Here is a 21,947-nt window from a genome sequence, read left to right on the forward strand (position 1 = left end):
GAGAGAGACAAGAGGTTGTGCCACTAAGCCGCTGGTGGTTTCCAGGAGCTTCTTTGATGTGTATCTGGGCAATGGACTATTAGAGGGATTTTCCGATTTGACAGCTGGGAGAATACCTGGCGGAATTGCGATGCCAGTGGGCTAAAAGAATGCTGGAAACAGGATTAGGATCATATTCTGGCAGCGGCTGTCACTTTCTCAATGGGCTCAGGTTTCTTATAGTGGCAGCGGTTATTCTCTGCATGGCTAAGACCTTTAGTGGGACCATAAAGAGGGCTTTAAGGAGCGTTGATTGAATGGTGCGCTGTGATTTTTGTTCGGGGGAGGCCATGAATGGGGACGCCCGGGAGAAATTAAAGAGCCAGTCGCCTCTTTTTTTCCCCCCCTCCCCCTCGTATTAACGATGGGCGGGATGACCCGACTCCCTCTACAAACTTTAAGGCCAAATCCCCTTTGGTCGTCACAAGGGCGTCCTTGTCGAAGGGGAGGGTCGCACAACGAGCTCGACGGGGAGCGGTGTCTGGCATTGAGGCCGAGGCCGAGGGATGTTCGGCGGGCCGTCTCCATGTGGCCCGGCCTCCTCCAGCAGTGCGCCCCGTTTGATGAGGTTTAAATAGGGTGACGTGACCCCCGAGCGCTGGGCTAATATTAGCTGCCATGACTCTGCCGTGTGTTACCTCCCGTCACCTCGCCGAGGTTTTCACTCACTGACTTTTATGTCGGTTTTTTTTAGAGTTGAAAATGAACTGAAATGTTTGTCTTTTTTTTTTTTTTTTTTTTTTTTACTGATAGTGTTTCAGCCGTGTGCGTTCTTGACTTCACTGAAAAAAAAGTCTCTCAAGTAGAAAATATTAGCTTGTTTTATGTTAACTTTTTGCTTGACTAGTGAAATTGACCTCTTTTTTTTGTTGTTGTTTGTTTTATTTAGCAGAAATAGTCATCAAAATAAGATTTAAACTAAATAAGATTTGTTTTTGCAGCATTGACTAATTTGATCAAACAACAGCAAGCATGCGAGTGCTTTTCTTTTTATGTAAAATGCATTTTTCCCCACCCGAGGTCTGCATCAAGGAAGTGTGTCATCGTCCCTTAAAACTGAGAAAATGTACAATCTGCCTGCTGTGATTTGACTCCGTCTTCCAGGCGAGGTTGGACGAAGTTCACCGAGTTCAAAGCCCACACGGAAGTTTGTTTAACGGCTTCCACATTAATGACCTGAGCTGAATGGCTGTGTGCCACACCTCAGGAACCCTCTCTTTAACTGAGAACGACAGCTCCTGTTCCTGCTGCCCCCGTACCCACCGCCAGCCACTTGATAATTTGCTGTTTGTTTTGCTGCTGGGAGGGACACTCTCTTTCATGTCAAAGCTTTGTGTGACAACCCCCAGCGTTCTCATAGGCCTCCATTGTGGACCATGTCCAAAGCCCCCAATTTTACCTCAATGCAGAGTGGATTAGGGCTGCGACCTCCCCTTGTTCCGGGCTGTGACCTCTGAGGGATGAAATGGGTCGCCGGGATCCGGTCACGGCCCACGCTGCCGGCCCCTTGCACTGTGGGTCAGTGGCAGGTGTACAATGTGAAGTTTCACTCACAATTAGGTGTGCTTCCCACACAAGTGCGCGCACAAAGCGACTTCATTTTGACTCTTTTGTCCTCCGGTAAGAAGGTGGCACTGCTGGGTGGGAATGAACAGGTGACGACGTTCTCATGAGCCGCGGTCGTTAGGAGACGTCCGCGGGCGATGGTTCCCGTCCCATCACGGCGGCGTAACCAGATCTGAGCTGCGCCAGCCTGCATCGGACAGGTAGTCGCCGCTGTTCTGCCGCTCATGCCACGAGCTGCCTGAGTCACAACACTTGGGAGAAGAGATGAAAAGCGCCGGCGTTTATAAGCGATGGAGCCGGGAGTGGTGGAACGAACTTACCCTAATCTTAGGTCAAATTCTGGGGCGGTTATTGATGGTGTGCCACATCTCGCTGACAAGCACTCTGTTACGACCTTTGGCAAACGGTACTATTGCTTTCTCGAGAGGAGCTAGTGCCAGCCCCCCCCTGCCCCCCCTCCCTCCCACTGAGTCATTATGGATGCTCCCGGAGTAACCCAGGCCCGCCCCTCCACCACTATAGCACTGGCCTGGTACAGATATTTAGTGGGGGTCTCCACTCAGGAGGTCTGCAGCTGTGTGTGAGACGCACACAAAAACAAAAACATGGCAACAGACTAAACCGTCTTGTAGAAAAACGAAACATAAAAAGGCAACAAAAAACCATGGCTGACACCAAGGACTGACACTAGCCTTGTGCTATGTCAGTAACTGGGGTGCACTAAAGGGTGTTTCTGAGGAAGGCGGCAGACTTCTATTTGCATGCTGGAGGGACGCACCCGGTCACGCACCGGCGGGCCAACGCACTCCGCCGTGGCGCATTGAAATCAGCCCCCTTGCCGTGCCCTGGAGGCTCCCGGCTGCGTGTGCTGGAGTGTTCTAATGGGGGCGGCTAGGGCGCGGGGCGCGGTGGGGGTGTGCGGCGATGTTTATTAGCGCTGTTTGTGAAACAGCTGAGAAGCGATCTAGCGTCTCCATCCCGTGTCGAACCTCCAGCTCCGCTCGCTCAGCAGATCCGCGATTGTGGTCGCGTAGCGGGTATCTCTGCCGGAGAGCTGGCCTGCGGAGACAGACGCTATTTACAGCGGCAGGGAGGAATGCGGAAGAGACGGATTCAATTAGCGGTTTAAAATACTGCCGCCGAACTGTCGGAAAAATCCGCGGACCAGCGCCGCCGAACGCCGACTGTGGCGGCAGTAAACTGGTGGAATGTACGAGGCGGGGAGCGAGGGAGGGTCCCCGTTTCATCAGTGCTTATGCATTCTGACAAACCACGCTGTTTAAGATATAATAGCGGCATAATCACTGCCTCTGGCTGTCATTCATCAACATAATAGGCTGCTTATTCATCGCGGGACGGCTTATGTCCCTACACGATTTTTATTTCACAAGATTACCTCCTCTCTCGCGCGCTCACATCCCCACCCACTCTCACTCTTTTCCTCTCCTACTTTCTCTTCCATCCATCAGCTTGTCTTCTCAGGTGCCAAAGGTGTGTGGGGATGTTGCTTATTTGTAGTACACAGCTTTGATGTGCATGCTTCATGGCGGGACAGGTGGTTTTTCATATGAAAAGTTCTGGAGAAGAGTTTGTGAGGAAATGTGGTTGGGCAAATTTTGTTTTAAAAAGTTTTTAAAAGTTCAGTATTTAAGCAAAAGTATAACAGATGTTTGAAGTTTTTCTAGGTTGTGCCACACAACTAGTGATGGGCAGCACTAAATGAAGCATTATTAAGCACTAAAGCATTTGAGGTAATTGCTTCATTAATGACTGAGGGACACTAATCAATCAAGAGCTTCAGTGTGGAGAGCCGAAAAGCAGAGTTTAGTGCTTTGTGAAGCATCGCTTTGCTGGTCTTGCCTCATAAGGCTTGAGTGTGTGCCAGATATTACTGTCCTTGTGTGGAGACTGAGATTCCTGCTGAGAACTATGAACTGTAAACAACATTACCTGAAGCCATGTCTGGTGTGCTTTCTTCTTGGTCAAGATGTCCACTGCAGTATCCCCTCAAAAAGTTCCTGCACAGTCATGGGTTCAGGCTTGTTCTCTATGCATAGTTGCGCATGTGATCTTGATGGACAAAACCTATGTCATCCTGTAAGAAAGAGATAGGACCTCCCAAATAAGATGGACATGTGTGTCAAGGCCTTCGAGGGTATGTAAGCCTGGCCATATGAGCAGTGTGTTGAAGGTTGCTTGACTGCCAACGTTTGTTTTGTTTCAGTGATCTTCCTGCTGGGCCGGTGTGACATTCAATGAACTTTTACTTTTCTGTAGTAAGTGTTTGTTGGCTTGGGTGAGTTCCTGCATTGTCCTGACTTTGATTCCACTGAGAGAAGCCGGGTCCTAAAAACTGGTTTTAACTCGTATGTCATATGGCACTGTACACAGTTAATGTCTTTCTGCCCCACAATGGGAGGTTAAAATGCTGCTACTACCAGGCACACTTCCCAGTAATTTTTGACTGTGTTGTCTTGAAATGCATCTGAAAACTGTAATAAGTCTTCTGCTATTTCAGGAGGCGATCTCATATGTCATGCGGAATACATCATGTGAGGTTGCTTTCCAATCTCACAAAGATTTATCACTGTTGTCTAATGATGGAAATATTTCAGCACAATATACACACAATATATCTGTGGAAAAAAAAGTTTCTTTGGCTTTGTCTTCATATTGAAACCATTTTTAGTTCTTTATGGAACCCCTTATCATTGTTGAGAAGTATGACAACTCAGAGACAAAGAACTATTTTGCCCGAACAAAGAACCCTTGAACTAAATAGTGTTCTTCTATGGAATTTTTTTCTGAGAATGTAATGAAAATCTACTAGCAAGAGTACCATTTGGTAGCTACTTTCTGAGTTTGCATTCCAAATCTTCCCTGTTTGTGCCCGGACCTAAAATCACCCAGTCGGACCCAGCCCTGCCCAGCCCTGAGTGATGCATCCGAGTTCAGCTCCCCTCTTCTCCAGTTGTGGCATGGGTTGCTATCCAATGCGTCTGCACTTGCCCCAGGCACAGGCAGTAATTGCCTAGATGTTATCTGGCTGACATAATGTTGGCCAGCTCCCTGGCTGGAACACAGTAAGACAATGCACTTTTCACAAATCTAGTCTATCTGGTATAAATCAGAACACAGCACATCGCAGAAGAACGCAGCGCTGCACTAATTGAAGCAGCAGCACTGCAGGACAGCTCCCTGACAGCCTTTGATGAACCTCTTTGCACCGCAGTGCCCGATTCATGAGTTTGACTTTTTCCATCTTTTTACTCCTTAAGCAACTTCCCCCTATATCCGACTTTCGGATGAGACGTTAAACCAAAGTCCTGACTCACTGTGGTCATTGAGGATCCCATCATGTGTGGGTTAGCATTCTGATACAAAATGGCTGCCGTTGCATCGCCCAGGTGGTGGGGACGGTTGAGGCGAGTTCCCTCTCATCGCTGTAAAGCTGTTTAAATGCATCTATATACCTGTCTGTTTCTTCTGAAATTTGTGCAGTTAGTTGCTATTTTCGCCCTGTAATCCCGCAACTGAGCTATGCAGTCATTATTCCAGATCAATCATTAGGCTGCAGGCAGACCATTGATGGGGAATCTGTATTGTGCAGTAGGGTCAGTCATACCTGCATTGAGATAAGGAATGTGGATACAGTCCAGCAACTTTTCATTTTATTTTTTTATTTTATTTTTTTGTTAAGTCTCCATTCCTGACAGAGCAGGAAGTGCAATAATGCGTATTGCTCATTTAAGCCTTGTTTGCTCCACATTCAATACCCTGCCAACTGAAGCCCTCCCTCTTCGGGTAGCAGCATGCTAACTTGTGTTACATCTGAAGGCCAGAGCTTTAGCCGGTTTAGCTGAAAGCTCTTTTAGTTATTTTAGGATTTTGCAGGAGTTTGTTGTTTATGAGAAGTTACATAATGTAGGAAGTTACACTTGTCGTGCAGAGACGCTGCCACCAAAATCACCCCCCCCACCTCCCCACCATTCCAACCCCAGCCTGCCAGCAACACTGAGACAGGCTGCATCAGCAGACTGCATATTCCGGTTTCTGGGCTTTGTGTTGTACAAAGCTCCTTTTTCCCCTATTGACTCCCGCGATAATCCGGACATGCACTGTCTGCATTTCTACTGTATTCCTAAAAGACCGTTTGCTGTGCGTTTATCTCTTTAATGTAAACCAATTTAGCTGCGGGGCAAGCAAGCAAGCCGTCTGGAGGGGAGAATGTAAAGTAAAATAGTAAGCAGACCGTGTTGGAGAAGCATATATATCATAAAGTCTATGTGAATAAATAGTGGAGCTGTGACAAAACAGTGAATCTAGTCCAAGAGGTTCTTCATTTAATCTGTGAGGCAGCAGCGACCGTAAACTCCAAGAGCCAGAATCGTTGAATTCTGGAAATCATGACGTCTTAAAATAGTTATTAGGCTCCTAATCCCTTAGCTGCAGATGCATTGAGAGTGACTAAAAAGAACAGCTGTTTTGTCATTTTGTCACTACAGTACGTCAGCTATTCCTTTATCTCACATGCTCACTGTTGCCTTGTGAGCAGTTGTATCGTTAACCTCCACCGCAAAGTAAAGGTTACAGAAAGAGATCAAATTCAAATGCTCTTCATCTCTCTTTGCTGTGCTGTGCTGTGAAAATCTCAATCCCATCTGGAGTCCTGAGTCATTGGACCTTCCTGGTGTAGTTCCGTTTAACCCCTGGCTTTGAATATTTGAATTAAATCTTTCCACTTGTGTGGGAGGGAGACATGACTCTGCTCCTGCCCCCGTATTTGATTGGTTGGACTCAGGTATGAGCTCACCATGGAATGTGTTTCAAAGCTTGAAAAAAGCCTTCAGTGCTGAGGCTCTAACAAATGAGATAAACAGTCCTCATGTTAATGATGAGAGAAGCCAGCGGTGATGGCCGACAAGGGGATCCACAAAAAACCAAGTGCTTTTTGATAGTTCAGTCCAGTGAGGAGTGCAGGAAATGGCCCTTATTCACATCTTTTAATCTGCATGTCTATGTCTACCGTGTAATGTCTATCTATGTCTGCAATGCATAAATAAGAGAGGAACCTTGTTGTCACCCCTCCCCCTTCCGAAACAAAAGAGAACATCAAGTATGTCGAGGGGTCTCTTATATAAAGATCTTCAAACAATGCTTTATTTAAGTCATTTTCCTTTGTACAACAGACCACTTTTAAAAACCTACCTCGTTGACTGAGGAAAACCGTTATTAGAGTCTGGATCACGTTTTTGCTCATTTAAATTGCGGCGTCATCGTTTGTCTTGATGACCTCGTAATTAGGTTACAATTCTTCAGCCACGGCCACAATGGACATCAATAGGAAGACTCACATAGACACCCAGACTGGATCATTTATAGAACTATGCTGTTAAGGAGAGGGCTGCTGCCAGCACAGTACATTCTTTCTAAGGAGAGCTACAGGATCGCCCAAATTAAACTTCACAATTCAGGACAAAATACAACCTTAAGTATCCCTTAATGTATAACAGATAACATTTACAGATAAAGTATTTTTTCCTCTTAATCTACATATAAAATAATTTACATCATTTTAGTGGATGAGCTCGGACCGTAATGGGCAAGAGAGGACAAGTCCTGGTTCCTGCAAGTGCTTTTTACAGGGAACGTCTTGTCCCCACAGGAAGTGCTATAAAGTGTTTATATATACATCAGCCTTGAAGAATGGTCAATGGAGCTATCCGGTCTCTCGGCTGTGCTACATTTATCATTTCTCTATCAAGATTGGCTGAAATATTTGAATTTCATTACAACTGTTTGACCGCTAGTGGTAAGACTATTTCGAAGTAAAGTTGCATTTGACACTGGTTTTGGGGATAAAATATTTCTTGCCTCCGTAGCCTTTTTGTTGAGGATATGGGATTCAAGTGGAATTCAGATTCAGATCAGACTTAGGCCAGCTCATTACGGCATAATTTGCTGTTGCCCTAAGCCATAAAGTAATTAACAGCTTGTGCATTTAGTCGCTGAAATCATTTTCCCATTAAGGAGTCACTCTCCTTGCAAGTGGTTTAATCCTGGTCATAAAACAGAGAAATTAGTCACATTTAATTTAGCAGTCAAAGAACGCATGGTTTGGATTTATGATAACAAATTAAATTGTACTTGTACACAACATAGGGATGTGACTAAAATTTCCGATGAACTGTTTTTAAGAAAGTTTTAACTCTGGCTTGAAGATACAAGTAGTACCAAGCTCAATTTTTACGTCTCATATTCCTTCATTTTTTCCCTCAAGTGTCTCCTTCATATTTTATTTCATTTGTCATCACAATATGGAAATTGATATTGCTAATGAAACATCTTCACAGAAGGCAACACCAACCTATACACTGTGACCAGGGAGGTCTGAACAAACAGGGAAAGCTATTTACAAAGCAGAAAGGTCCTTGTTGTAGCCCGGTTTTGCAGTTCATCCACTCCAGTAAAACAAGTATTTCTGATGACGACATTCCAGATAAAACATCCACGCGTTTTGGGGTCTTTCCATTCCAACTCTGGACACATCAAGGCCGGTGCGTGTGCCGCCGCCCAAGCAGACGTCGAGTTCTTTTATCACTTCCTCCTGACTCCAAGAGGAATGTATATTCACCTTCCATATTTTCTCAAGGTGGTTGACAGTTGACGTGTGGCGAAAAAAAAACTCTGTGAAAACGGCTCAGGGCTTAGCTCAAGCAAAGCATGGGGAAGCTCTCAGTCCCAGTAACAGGAAAGACCGTGTTTTGGGAAAGTTCCCTGGCCGGTTCGGGGGAGGGAGGGGCAGGACGGGTGACGGAAAGCGGAGGGTCCCCGGCCGGACCGCAGAGCCGGGCGTCAGTTGGGCAGAGTGTCCAGGCCCAGTGACGCGGCGTGCTGCTTGGCGCGCAGGCGAAGGTTCTCGATGCTGGTGGTCTTGCTGTTGAGCGCGGGCAGCGCCCCGGAGGCCTGCAGGATGGGGTTGTTCCAGACCTGCTGGGCGTGGGACAGCGACTGGTAGTAGGGCTGGCAGGGCAGGGAGCCCAGCGGGGTGGGGATGTTGACGTTCATGCCCAGGTAGGGCATGGAGGAGGGCGCGCCCATGTCGAAGGAGGAGTAGTGCACCAGGTTGTTGGTGGCGGCCATGTGCTGGCGGAACTGCTCCTGCAGACGGAACAGGCTGAGGGGGGACGAGGAGTACGAGTGGCTCTGCGACATCCCGCCGCCCACGCCACCCGAGGACGAGGCTACCGGAGAGCCCAGCGGAGAGTCTGCAGGAGACAAGGAATTTATTAATTCATAAATTCAAAATAGCTACTACTGGCAGTGATTTCATGACCTAGAGCAAGTGTTTTGAAACGGGAATGTTCATTTCAAATTAGTCATTTAATTTCATTGAGATGTGACGAGCACAATTCAAGATCTGATTTGATACAGTGAGGAGCCAGATGTTTTCTTGTTTCTGGCATCTGTTATTATTATTATTATTTTTTTGTGTGTTTGTGTTACTGGGCACTACAAAACTTTTCCTCATATACACAGATTCGCAACATTTAAAAGGGGACAGCGTTAGCTGCAGCTACAGGCCGAGGTTTCCTACCCGGCTTGGGGCTGAGCTGTTTGCAGGGCGGGGAGTTGTTGCCGGGCAGCGGGGACTTGTTGCCGGGCAGCGGGCGCTTCTCGGCCTTGGGCTCGTCCCGGAGGGGCCTGAGCTCCTCCTCCTCCGCGGCGTCGTCCGCGGCCGACTCGCTGTCCGACTGCTCGGCGGAGGTGACGTTCACCTCCACGCTCAGCTCGGCCGCCAGGGGCGGCTGCGGCCTCTCCGCCTCCGAGGAAGAGGAGGAGGTGGAAGAGGAGGAGGAAGAAGAGGAGGAGGACGGAGGGGTGTGCGCCTCGGCGACGGTGGGGGGGCCCTCGGCCTTCCCCTCCTCGGCCGCGCCCTCGGCCGCGTCCTTCTGCTTCTGCAGCTGCTCCTTCTGCAGGCTGCGCTGCTTCTTGCGGAACTTGGCGCGCCGGTTCTTGAACCACACCTGAGCGATGAAACCGGGGGGGTTAAAAACGTAAAACCTAAAGGCCCAACAAGAATCAGCCCTGACCCTGACCCCGACCCCAAAGCCATACCCCCCCTGTGGTCAGGGACGTGGGAAATCGTTTTTACAAACAACTCGAGAAAATAGGTTGGACTCAAAAATAGGCATACTTCTCCCAAAATTGCAATTGTTTTTCTTGAATTGGTATGAAACACAAATCAAAACACAAGAAATGTGTGCGTGTGGGCCTTTAAAACAAACAAATATATATATGTTTTTTTAAAGGAATGCACTTGTAACATTGCTCAACCATTAAATGGAAATGGTAGGCAAAATCATAGCATCTAATGTTAGAGATAATATTTATAATTTATAATATATATTATATATATATATATATATATATAATATATATTTATAATCTCTTTACGTTTTTGTGATACACAAACAAATACGGTAGAATTTCTACAAATCCTTTAAATAATAATAATAATAATAATTATTATTATTATTATTATTATTATTTAACTGACGCTTTTATCCAAAGCTGTTGATTGGACTGGGCAGGGGATAATCCCCCTGGAGCAATGCAGGGTTAAGGGTCCAACAGTGTAGCCCGATGTTATCGCGGCTACACCAGGGCCTGAACCACCAACCTGCCAGGTCCCAGTCATGTATCTTAGCCACTAGGCTACAGGCTGCCCTTTTCAGTCCCTTAGTCAAACTGCGATAGCCAGAATAGGCAGTCAGTCATAGTAGACGTGGTTACTCGTGTACCTGGACGCGGGCCTCCGGGAGGTTGGTGCACATGGCCAGCCGTTCGCGCATCACCACGTCCGGGTAGTGCGTCTTCTGGAAGGTTTTCTCCAGGGCCTCCAGCTGCTGGGCGGTGAAGGCTGTGCGGCTGCGCCGCTGCTTGCGGTGTTGGGAGCCGTAGCGAGCCTCGAGGATGATGTCTTGAAATGTACAGCCGTTGGAAGAGAAAAAAAAAACGCGGCCAGTTTAATTAATGGGTCAGAAATGTCCATTGATTCCACCGTCTTTATCTGACAGACGATAAAAAAAGTGACAGGCTGAATGGACAACCAAAATGGAAAAAAAGGTTTGGAACTTATAATTACAAAGAGCTCTGAACAAAACCAGCAACAGTGATGCCTTTTATTGTAGCTATATAGTCGTGTGTGAGACATTATCATTTGTGTAATTTTAGCCGACGTTTTTGGGGGTGGAGACCAAAGTTTCCCAAGTGGTTCTCTCACTCTCTTTTGACAATTTTCGAAAACATTGGCCTACGTGACTTCAGGCCTGTAAAGCCTTCACTGCATCCATCTTCGTTGTGTGTGTATGTGCATGTGTATATGCATGTGTGTGTGTGTGTGCGTGTCTCTTACCAGCCAATCTCTCAGCGAGTGTAAGCGCGTGAACTGAAGGCCTGTAGTCGGGCGCGTGCTGTGCCTGTTGCGCTGCCTGCTGGTGGAGGTTGTACATGGCGCTAAGGGAGTTCATCGCATGGAGGGAGTAGCCATTCACTCCATAGTGCTGCATGTCGACCGGTACCTGCAAAAAAGGAAAAAGCCGTGTTTGTCAATGGAACATTCGTATTACCGTAAAGTTATATATTTTTTAAAATGTATTTACCAGGGACAGTGCTCATTAATCAACATTGTCAGTGTCCACATCACAGTAAATGTGCCAGAGTTAGCTAATGAGTTCACTTTCCTCTGTAGTCACTAACCTGCATATCTTTGGACTTAAAGCAGGCTATGAGGACTCATTTTCTTGGGAAGGAGTTATGAAATCAGCGAACTACATGTCCTCAACTAAAAAAGAGACCCACAGCTTCTCACAGAGCCTAGTCCTGCGTCTCCTCATTTGCAAATTCGTCACACGCTGACAAGCTTCGGGACATGGGGGTTTAATCACCTAGACCACGACCTAGCATGTTTGCTGATTTTGAGATTATAAGGTCATTCATCAAAGGGATGACATCGCTAAAATTCGATTGTATTTACCGTTGTTAAACTATTTATCTAGCCTATACTTTAGCATTTAATAAAGACTGAATAGCTAGAATTATCAACATACTGGATAGCTGGCAATAACTAGCACACAGCGTAACAGAAGTAGTCTAAAATCTTGTGATTTATGACGTTAAGTGTGAATTACTTTTATTTTGAATTTATGATCATTATTATTTCCATGTCCGTCATGGTATCTTCATGGACACCGTCAGAAGAGATAGGCCACTAAAGTCAATCACAGTTCCCACTGGCAGGAATATTCACCAACGCGATCGCTTTCATCGTGTGGGCTTTAAGGGTAATGCTGTTGACCGGTAGAAATATGTCCATCTGTCCTAAATTGAATAAGCTCTAATAGTTATAGGATAACTGTGTCACCAAGCTCTGTCATTGTTGCAAGCCACGGTACGGGTCCCCTAAGTTAGCTGTGCTGACAGTTGAATCAGCTAATAACACTTTGTTTAGACGTAACTGGATTCATGAGACAACCCGGTTTGTGATCAAAATGATCAAAATAGAGCTTATTTCGGACAAAGCCATTATCTGTTAACATCCAATTATTGCCCCGTTTAAGCCATTAATTATAATACAGGATTCTAATTGGGATAATTATCTCTATTTAATTTAATGTGGCATGACTAATGCTTTATGAATTAATGTAATCACTCCGCTCCCTGGTGATTACAGTTATTGCTCATACCGAAAATACATCAGAAAATCATAGTATTAATGAAATGGATGGTATTTTAAAATGACACTACAATTTTAGCTTGATAGGCTAACTGTCAAATCTGTTCAATGAAACCGAAGTTTTGTTTGTGTTCACTAAGACCTGAAAGTGTGCTGGACAAAAAGACGCTCTTTACTGCTTTGAGTATATAAAACAGTAATTGGAATAAACAGATCAACTAATAAACACACTAAATACGAAAATAAAATAGAAAATAAAGAAGAAAATGTTTCAGATGCGCGCGTACTGTATTGCATACCTACAAATAAAAGATTAAGATTTTTAAGCGAAACAGAAGAAAGATGGTTTTCATTTCTGCAAACGAGAAGCAACATATAGGCCTATCCTTGAATATGGAAAGGGGAAAAGATGCTTAGACGCAAATAGCCTAAAGGCCAACTAAGCTCAGGCAATTTAATAGGCAAACTGCTATGACAAAACAAGCATTAACATAAACAAATATTATATAAATATTATTTTCTAATGTGTTATTTTTTCGATGTATGCGATCCAATGTGCAAAACTAATAAAATGTTATCTATTTAAAAGACAAACTGTGGAGTATTACAGGTCAATATGATCATTCGAGAGTGACTTATATGCATAATTTCACAAACCTGAAATGTTCTAAAATGAAGAAATCTTCCTGAACACATGTGTCTATAGGAACATTGCTTTACAATTAATCAATAATTTATGTTTATTCTATGCCTAAATAACTGAATAAGGAAAAAATGAGCATGCGTTATAATTATACAGTTACTTTAAAACATTAAAACATTCTGGGCCGTTTCACTTTTCACCAGATATTCACGAGATATTTTTACATTAAGGACATTTTTCTTCAGTTCTCGCTTTGAATAATTTCTCCAAATGTATACACATTCTTGCAGCAAAAAGAATAAAGCATTTCAGATCATAGTTTGTTTTTATGGTTTTGTATGTTTAGGTAGCCTACACCATAAGTGTCCTAGTTGAGGAAATGATTAATATAATGATTTAACTTATATACCCATAATTTATAATATCAAGCAATATTAATATCAATATTTCCCTCCCTTTATGTAATAGGTGTGTAATTGTTATGTGTTCATTTACAGTGTTTTTGGCATGTTGAAGAACATATCGTCCCTGAATATAAAAGGTGATCAGTATTTCCGGCAAGTGTACAGAACAATATACACCCCCATCCGCCAATTCAGCGATTTATTCAAAAAATGAGCTGCTTTTCACCTGTGCCCTGAGGGCGAACGCGGGGCGTTTATATTTTCCACGATATATTAACAATTTGTATGACTGTGTCAAACAATATATGTGTCGACAAAGGGCAAACGGCAGGAAATCACAAGTCACGTGAGCAAGGAAGACAATAATTGGTAGCAAGTATTTTGAACAAATATATGCAGAGTAGTAGCTACAACAACCAAAACTGCCTACACTGCAAATCAGTAGACCATGTGAACATATCCAAGAAGCTGAATAAGAGGAACTTGCAATTCAATGTCTTGAAATAACATTGCATCTTCATTATCTTCAGATTGTCCTTAGCCCCACATTGCCCCATAGTAATATTTTATATATTTTTCGCTGATTTCTGTGGCAGAATTCCTCCGATTTATTTTTTATTTTTTTCATTTTTACATCTTTCCTGTTTCCCTTTTCCTGTTATTAGTTGGCTATTATTATTGTTGTTATTATTATTATTATTATTATTATTATTATTATTATTATTATTATAATACTCCTGCATGTCAATGGTCAAATAGGTGTACTGGTACCTTTAAAAGTAACGTGAAAATTCAGGATATTAGTGAAAATTACTTGGAGAGAACCTCCATTTGACAACTGCAAGTATCATTTGCTGCTTCGTTCATATGCTGCTTTTTCTGAACCATTCTCGGTAAAATAGGCTGCATAATCTCACTGTGATCTTCACACAGTCATATTACAACTTTTAACTACAAATAAATTAGGCAGACAAGCATTCTTTCTGTAGGCTACCTATTATATCCATCCAAATTCTACACAGTGTCTTTCACTTTAAATAAAGCAAAATCAATGTCATTAAATATCAGGAAATAGCTGCAAATATATATATAGACAGTTCTCTCCGATATATAAAGAGACGCGAATATTTCACAATTGTTTACTCTGAGACATCGACAATCTTAGAGTATTTCTGCACGACAGTGCACATGTTAAAAAAACAACATTATTTCTGTACAATAAAGAGGTGTGTAACTGACACACAGAGTGCCCATTTCTAACCTATTAACTCACAGCAATGCATCTGATAAATGTGATCGTGGTGCAAGGGGGAATAGCTTAATTCGCCTGGACAGACGGTGCTTTGCTAAACGTTTACTTTGCTCCCTAAGTACTTGAGTTGAATGGGGCCGCTTCTCCCTCTCTTTCTCGCGGTCCCCTATCCCATCGCCCTAGGGCAGTGTGTGGCTGAGATGTATGGGACCTCCGCAGTAAAATATGCATGTTGATCCCCATTTGGGTCTCCATCTAATGGAGGTGCAAATAGGTTTCGACTGCGGAGCTCGTCATTTATCATCCGCGCTGACATGGACGTACAGTTAGCCCATTACACTGCGTTGTGTATGTGTGTCTGTGTGTGTCTGTGTGTGTGTGTGTGTGTGTGTGTGTGTGTGTGTGTGTGTGTGTAGCTAGCCTATTTATTTCACAGAATTCAGATAACAACACTAAAACACGCTTATTTTAAACGGCATGCCACATTGTTTTATGACGGATAGCGATGGAGTGTTGATTAAATCAGAAAAACAGGGAATCAATTTATGTAACATTGGGAAAGAGAAAGCGATACATTAGATGAAAAATGTGTCTTTCTGGTATTGTCCATTTATCCCGCCACCCTTCTTCAAGGCAGTATCTGTGTGCCCCTGTGGCTGTAGGCTACACAGTGCTGAATGATTATGAAAAGGTAATTATGTAAATTACCATGAATTTACAGTGCAGCCCTTTTATCCGGCTAAATTAGAAAAATGTTAGCCTACTGTTAGGGGCCCCATTGCCTCAAGGCGACTTGCGCAGGGTATGGTAAGCGGCAATCTGCTCCTAGCAGCATCAGTCGTATTTGTATTCTTAACTGTCAAGCTGCCAGACAAGTGTTTGATTAGTGTTTTCCTAGGGGAGAGGGCAAATGTCATCTTCATCTCGATCAAAACAAACGCCTGTCATCTTCAGCGATACAGCAAGAGAAGTTAATTCATGAACGATAAATAATCCCTAATAGTGTATTTTTAGGATTTTAATTGTATAGGTTGTGTTTGGTTATCGTCCTTTGCCTCCGTTGAACAGGGCTACCTCGTGCTCAAAGACCTACCGGAGTCAAACTGACAGCAACTTACGTAATTACCAAGGCCTTAATGAAGCCATAAGGAGAGGTAGCCTATTTATATATTTTTTAATTCGGATATTAAAATCTCAACGAGTTTAGGTACATTGTTACAATGCACCAGGAGGCTACTGCACGAGGTTAATATTGGAATGCATTTGATAAAACAACGGCCATCTCATGACTGCAACAATTTCGAATATGCTAACTATGTCGTGCTATTAAATGATTTCAAATATTTAGTCACCCTGATAAAAATTCTCCAAAATATGACCTTGGTCGTTACCATGCGTTTCGACAGTGCGTGAAACAGAATAAGACATTTTCCCTGATATTGGTTTTAAACTATCTCCATGCTAACTTTTAAGATTCTTAAACGTTTGCGCAGAAATATGTCATCATTTTATGCAACATTTTCTTCGACCAGTCGAAAATTCCTATTTTTCAGAACTCTTTTTTTCTTCGTGTCATTACATTTAGATCTGTTTACATACTGAATATTATAAATAGGCGACAGAGTTATGTAAATAGAAGCAATCGCAGTGGCTAATATTGGAACTTTGTTATCCACGATCAGTTAAAACTGGCAGCTAATGGTTTTGCAATTCGACTGAGTACATACTCCAAATTAGTTCTCCAAATTAGGCTCACCACTAAAGTATATTTCCGTTATTAGGACACGCTTTGAGTTCCGTTAAAGACATACACGATGCAAATTTCAAAGTTCTTACCTCTCAGAGTTCTTTCCCAAAGTCCTAAAGGTTGTAAAGCGTTTTGTGTATCCTGAATTCGTGCGTCCAAGTTCTCTGCCTTGATTTTCCTAAATATTTTCACTTCATTTGCTTTACTGTGCCAGCGAAGTCCGGCCCTCTTGTGCCCGCTGTAGTGTGCTCTCTCTGGTTCTCTCTGCGCTCTCCAGTGGTTGAGGGTATTGCACAGTTTCGAAGAAGCTGCCATCTACCGGGCTATGGATTGAAGAAGCATTTTAAAGAGCACCTCGTGGAGTCATGCTCGCTTTTTAGTGGTCCTTTTCGGTGTCAATCAAACGCGTGGGACATTTTTTTCCTCTTAGTTCCCGAGCTTCTCCTTCATGCCCCCACCGTATTTCTTCAAACCAACTGTTTGTAAATACTGTCAAGCGACATCACACATGAAACTAAACGTACTTATGGTCTTACATGGTCAAATGAATAAATCCGCCTAACGTGTATGGAACAAGAAGATTAAGAACACCGATAAAACTAAAAAGTGTTTCAGTTAATACAATATGTGCGGTTAACAGAATAAAAAATGTATTATTTCGGTTTTAAATAAATAATAATTAAGCTATATCATATAATCTTTATAAGTAGTCCACGCACATTTTGAACGATTTCAACAAATCTGTCATCGTGAACAGTTTAGGGACGTTTTGTGTCCATTGAAAGAATTCAACAGTGATAGTAAAAAATATCCGATTCTTAACAGTAATAACGGTGGCATTAATTCTTATTTATTTTCTCATTTTTTCGGATATTTTGCAGAAAACCTACACAAATTCTTAATTGGCCTTCTTAATTCTTTTCAGAGTTATGCACAGTAAGTGTTTAGTGTATCAATTCTGTGACTGTCTAATTCCCCTACAAACAAAGTAAAATGTCCAGTGTTAATTCAACCACATATGGTCCATAATATGCAATGATGGTGGACTAATATGCAATTATACAAGTCTATGTGAATTAGCGCTGGACACTGGGCTGTATGTGTAGGCTTCTACAAGGTTTATGGTTTCCAGTCAAAGGGCTACAATTATCATGAGTGTAATGCCAATTTCTGGCATAATCCTGAAAATAGTATGTCAGGTTACAAGTATTTTTAGTAATTTATGCGGGATTACTTAAACATTTTCAATTCAATTTATACCAATAAAGACGTCAGAACTCTGCGCAGTTTAACATCAATTGTATCATCAACTTAACAATATTGAAGTTCGTAATATGCTAAATTTATATGTTTTTTTATTTTGCGTGTTGATTTCCCATAGATAAAACCAAAGTAAGAAATTGGGTGTTCTTAATTTTTTTTTCTGACTGCCCTTGTATTTTTTCATTCGGGTAGATCTCAGGTGGTAGACTATCATGCACATATACATATATTGCTTTTGGTAGTGACATTGCTCCAGGTCTTTGGTGTAGGCTATAGGAAGGTGAATAACTCATGCGCTCGGTTTATTTGCTTTTCGGCTTTGTCATGCCATTGCAGGGGAAAACCTTTAGAGAGATCGCTAATAGATGCCAGGGTACTGCTTTTAGAATCTTTCCCGGCCTCGAAGGATTTAGGATAGGATTGAGGAGACAAGACGCCATTTCAGCTTCCAAAAAAACCTGTCTTAAAATGACTGCTGGTAAGAGGATTAAAACAATAATGCCCTTCTCTTCTTGAAGGGTTTTTAGAAAAGATTTCTTCTCCCGGAGAAAAACCGTTTAGGTTGGAATTAAGGACAGCGAAAAGTAGCCTTTTAGCGTAAAGCTTGCATATTTTGTTTAAATTCTTCGAAAAGAGGCAGGGTGAAAATCGAAAGGCGAAATCTAGCTTTGGTCATGTTTTTTAAAACCCACATTAAAATTCTAGACAAAGCATCTAAAAAGAGTGCATTTCACCTCATGTGTCCTTATGGCTCGTCTACAAACTTTTGAATGTATGTCTCTAAATACGATTTTGCCAAGGGTTTTTCCGCATTTTTACTTGTTAATTATTTTATATTTCATTGCACCTGTAGGCTGTATTACGTGATTGGATAGTGCCAAGCTAACTATGTATTGAAAGAGACTACATAAGCAATTCTTACAGGTGTCTGTATGTGTGTGTCTAATATTTATAGAGGGGGGGGGGGGGGGGGGATCACAACCGTCCCTCTAACTTTGCTGGAATCCAGTTCAGGTATGTATGAACTGCAGCGCACTGTGGGTATTCTCGTTTAGCATTTTTATAGATTAAAACCTAAAAACTGATCTTTTATTAAAACAATTACTCACTGAACTGGGAATAATAATACATTATACCTAAATAATAATAATAATAATAATAATAATAATAATAATAATAATAATAATATGGAAAGTAGCTCCGCAAAATGTAGGACAAAGGTCAATGACTCCAGATTTTATGTTAGTATATGGGTATTCTTAGTACATGTGATTTTTATAAAAAGTCAAGCGGAGGTAAATAAAATCAAAACTGAGTTCAGTCTTATGACTATATGTAAAAGTGTTCAGACAGTAAGCCTAGAGGCTGACATTCCGATGTTTATTTTCACAATAAACGTTCCATAACATTTCCATAAATGTATAAAGATGAATTGCTGTTTATTTCATTATAGCATAATTTCCTGAAATTATTATAGGCAAGATTAGAAGATTAATATTCAGCATAAAAGCACAGTGTCTGAAATACCTCAAATATACATTCTTTAATCTCAGTTTACTTGTCTATCTACGTCAGCAATGTATCTAATATCATAATTATGAATACAAACATATAGGCTAGCCTATATATGTTAGATATATTTTCCTTCACGAATATTGCTTGTAGCCGCACTTCATTTGTGTCACCTGAATAAACTCCCGGTTTAAACCATTGTAATCGGCTATAGCCTACTTTTTACTACCTTTTATAAAGTTTGGGAAACAACAGATTATAGAGTTTATATTACTCTCCTATTAGCGTGATTTTTTATTAATTTAACCCTTGTCATAGCAAGCAAGGGCTTCATATTATTATTTTCCTTGGGAAGTTCGTTTTGCCTCCCGACAAGTCTTGGGTCCTTCTCCGCCTTTTGTCACCCCGATATATCACCCGGTAACTGGGTCTGGGGAGAGAAAGAGGATTAACTTGTGAACCGATGGAAATAAGAACTTAAACGGGAGGTAAGTCTGGGCAATGTCTCTTTGTGGGAACCGTTTCTAAAGCAATTAAAGCGAGAAGGAATTCTTCTCAGCCCCTCTTCCTTAAAGCAGCTTTCTGCTGGACTTAATGCGGACTACTGTCCAGCGCATCTGAAGGATTTAAACGCAAGTGTCAGGAGAGGTTCCTATTAAGATTGATTTTAGCGCTACCGCCACAACGCCCCCCCTTCGCTGTATTTTGCTTTCTCATATTAATTTTCAATGACATATATCAACTACAATGAACATATTTGGTTCTTTTATTTTCATTGAATGGGATAAACCTTGCTCAGTTATGGTTTATTATTTTTGCTTTCCATTGTATCTGAAAACTAACGTGTTTTCGCGGCTTAAAAAAAACTTTGACCAGTCGTTTGTCTCGTTTGTCTATGGCAAAAGAGACGTCATTTGTGCGTAAATGCTGCGCCGTTTCTTCCTTCTTTTACATGCATGATGTAAAACAATCTAATAAGCTAAGAGATCAACTTCACGCTGTTGCCGTACTTTAACTCTGTATGGGTGGGTTCTACACGTTGAAACGTTTGCCGCAATATAGTCCCAAAAGCGCCCTCATTTTTATTAATACGCAACGCATCGGAATGAAAATGATATCCCTTTATCGGATTTGAGCGGAGAAATCCGAAGAAGAAAAAATTACCACGGAGACAGCAAATGTTAGTCGCTAATAGCTAATTAATAGTCCTAATGATGGTTCTGCAACTTCATGAATACATTACGTCTGCAATCCAAAAAGCTTTAGCCTTTCAGCCTCCATTCAAGGGTATTCCGGCATCTGCTCATTTAAGAGCAATTAATCATTTTGATGTATGGTTAAAAATTGACTGCTTCCTGGGGAGCTTTTTGACAAGAATAACAAAGCAATTTGCCAGGAGCCATCTCCTGGACATGTTATTAGCACAGCCTTCATCTTAAACAGTTTTTTTTCTCGCCCTCCGAATTAGATACCTGCTTTAAAGGGGCCGGCCTCCTTTCTCTTAATCTTCAACACCCTCCTTTGATTCCTTTCAAATCCTTTTATTCATGACAATATCCCGATATTTCTCACGTAAATCTCTGTACAGAAAGTTTTTACCTACTTGCAGTGTCAATTCTGTTTTAAATCTCTCTCTCTCTCTCTCTCTCTCTCTCTCTCTCTCTCTCTCTCTCTCTCTCTCTCTCTCTCTCTCTCTCTCTCTCTTTCTCTCTCTCAATACACCATCAATATACCTTTTCTTTATATTGTTTTGTTAGGGTGAGAAAACTGTGATGATTCAGTTATATATTTACATAAATATATGCTCATTGATTAATTGTCTATAATAAAATTCAGACATAATGCCTACTTGTATTAACTAATACATTTCACTTAATGCTTCAGTACTCACTGTGATACTATTTTTTTAAACATAAATCTGAAGAATCATAGATCAAAAGCAAAACCATTCAGTTGTCAGCTTGTAGATGAAATACCCAGCCATTCTTGATATTTTATTATGTCACGACCAGGGGCAATGGTAGGAAACAATTGTACAGAGAGTGATGTTGCATCCATTTTGTCATAAGCTCTCTTGTGGTCTCTATTTGACATGTTACAGCTCAGCAGGGAGCCATATATCTCAGCTACAATGTGAATTAGTATATGCATGATTCACACCAACACGTGACATGCGTGTGTCAATGAATACATTATTGATACTTGAAAACTGTTTCAGCAGTGTAGGGAGTTCAAAAGTAGGACAACAGCGTGAGGGTGGAGAGTTGTTCACATAGAATTTAAGTCTAAATTGTGACAAGTCTTTGTCTGTGAAACTTCTCTTATTGAGATGTATATTTTGGTTTATTTTAATTTACCTCTGTGTGTAATGGACATGTTCTGGAGGGGTACTATGTGCATGTGTATATAAAAGCATTGGAAACAGACTTGGCTGTTTCCCCCTGACCCCTTGTATGCATCTCCCCAAATACTCCTGTTGCTGGCAGGTCCCCTGAATACTGCAGTGATCGTGAGCCTAGCTGTGATTGGCTACTTTAAGGCTGATTCAGGCAGGCTGCATAATGAATGTGGAGCATACCAGGGGATGTGTCTGGGATGATCTGCAGTGAGGGAGAAGATCCTCACAGTGTATGCATTGTTCTCTGTCAATAACTTTGCGTAATGAAGTCTTGCAGTTGTACTTTCTTCCACGGACTGGTGTGTTTTGTGATTAAGCAGATAACATTCATAAGCTCGTTTCTCAAAGTTCAGCACAAAGGCAAATTTAGGAGAATACTTTTCTT

At 42.1% G+C, this 21,947-nt stretch overlaps 1 protein-coding gene across 1 annotated transcript; it reads right to left on the reverse strand.

Annotated features, from left to right (window-relative positions):
- Positions 1-8,460: 8,460 nt before the first annotated feature.
- On the reverse strand, positions 8,461-16,524 carry dmbx1a (diencephalon/mesencephalon homeobox 1a). Its single transcript, XM_061243954.1, has 5 exons — positions 16,479-16,524; positions 11,024-11,189; positions 10,410-10,588; positions 9,203-9,632; positions 8,461-8,873 (listed from the first exon to the last, which is right to left on the reverse strand). The coding sequence occupies exons 2-5, from the start codon at positions 11,175-11,177 to the stop codon at positions 8,461-8,463; spliced, it is 1,176 nt and encodes a 391-aa protein (XP_061099938.1). The 5' UTR covers positions 11,178-11,189; positions 16,479-16,524.
- Between the last annotated feature and the right edge of the window lie 5,423 nt (positions 16,525-21,947).

Source organism: Conger conger, chromosome 5, assembly GCF_963514075.1.
Source record: "Conger conger chromosome 5, fConCon1.1, whole genome shotgun sequence".
NCBI lineage: Eukaryota > Metazoa > Chordata > Actinopteri > Anguilliformes > Congridae > Conger > Conger conger.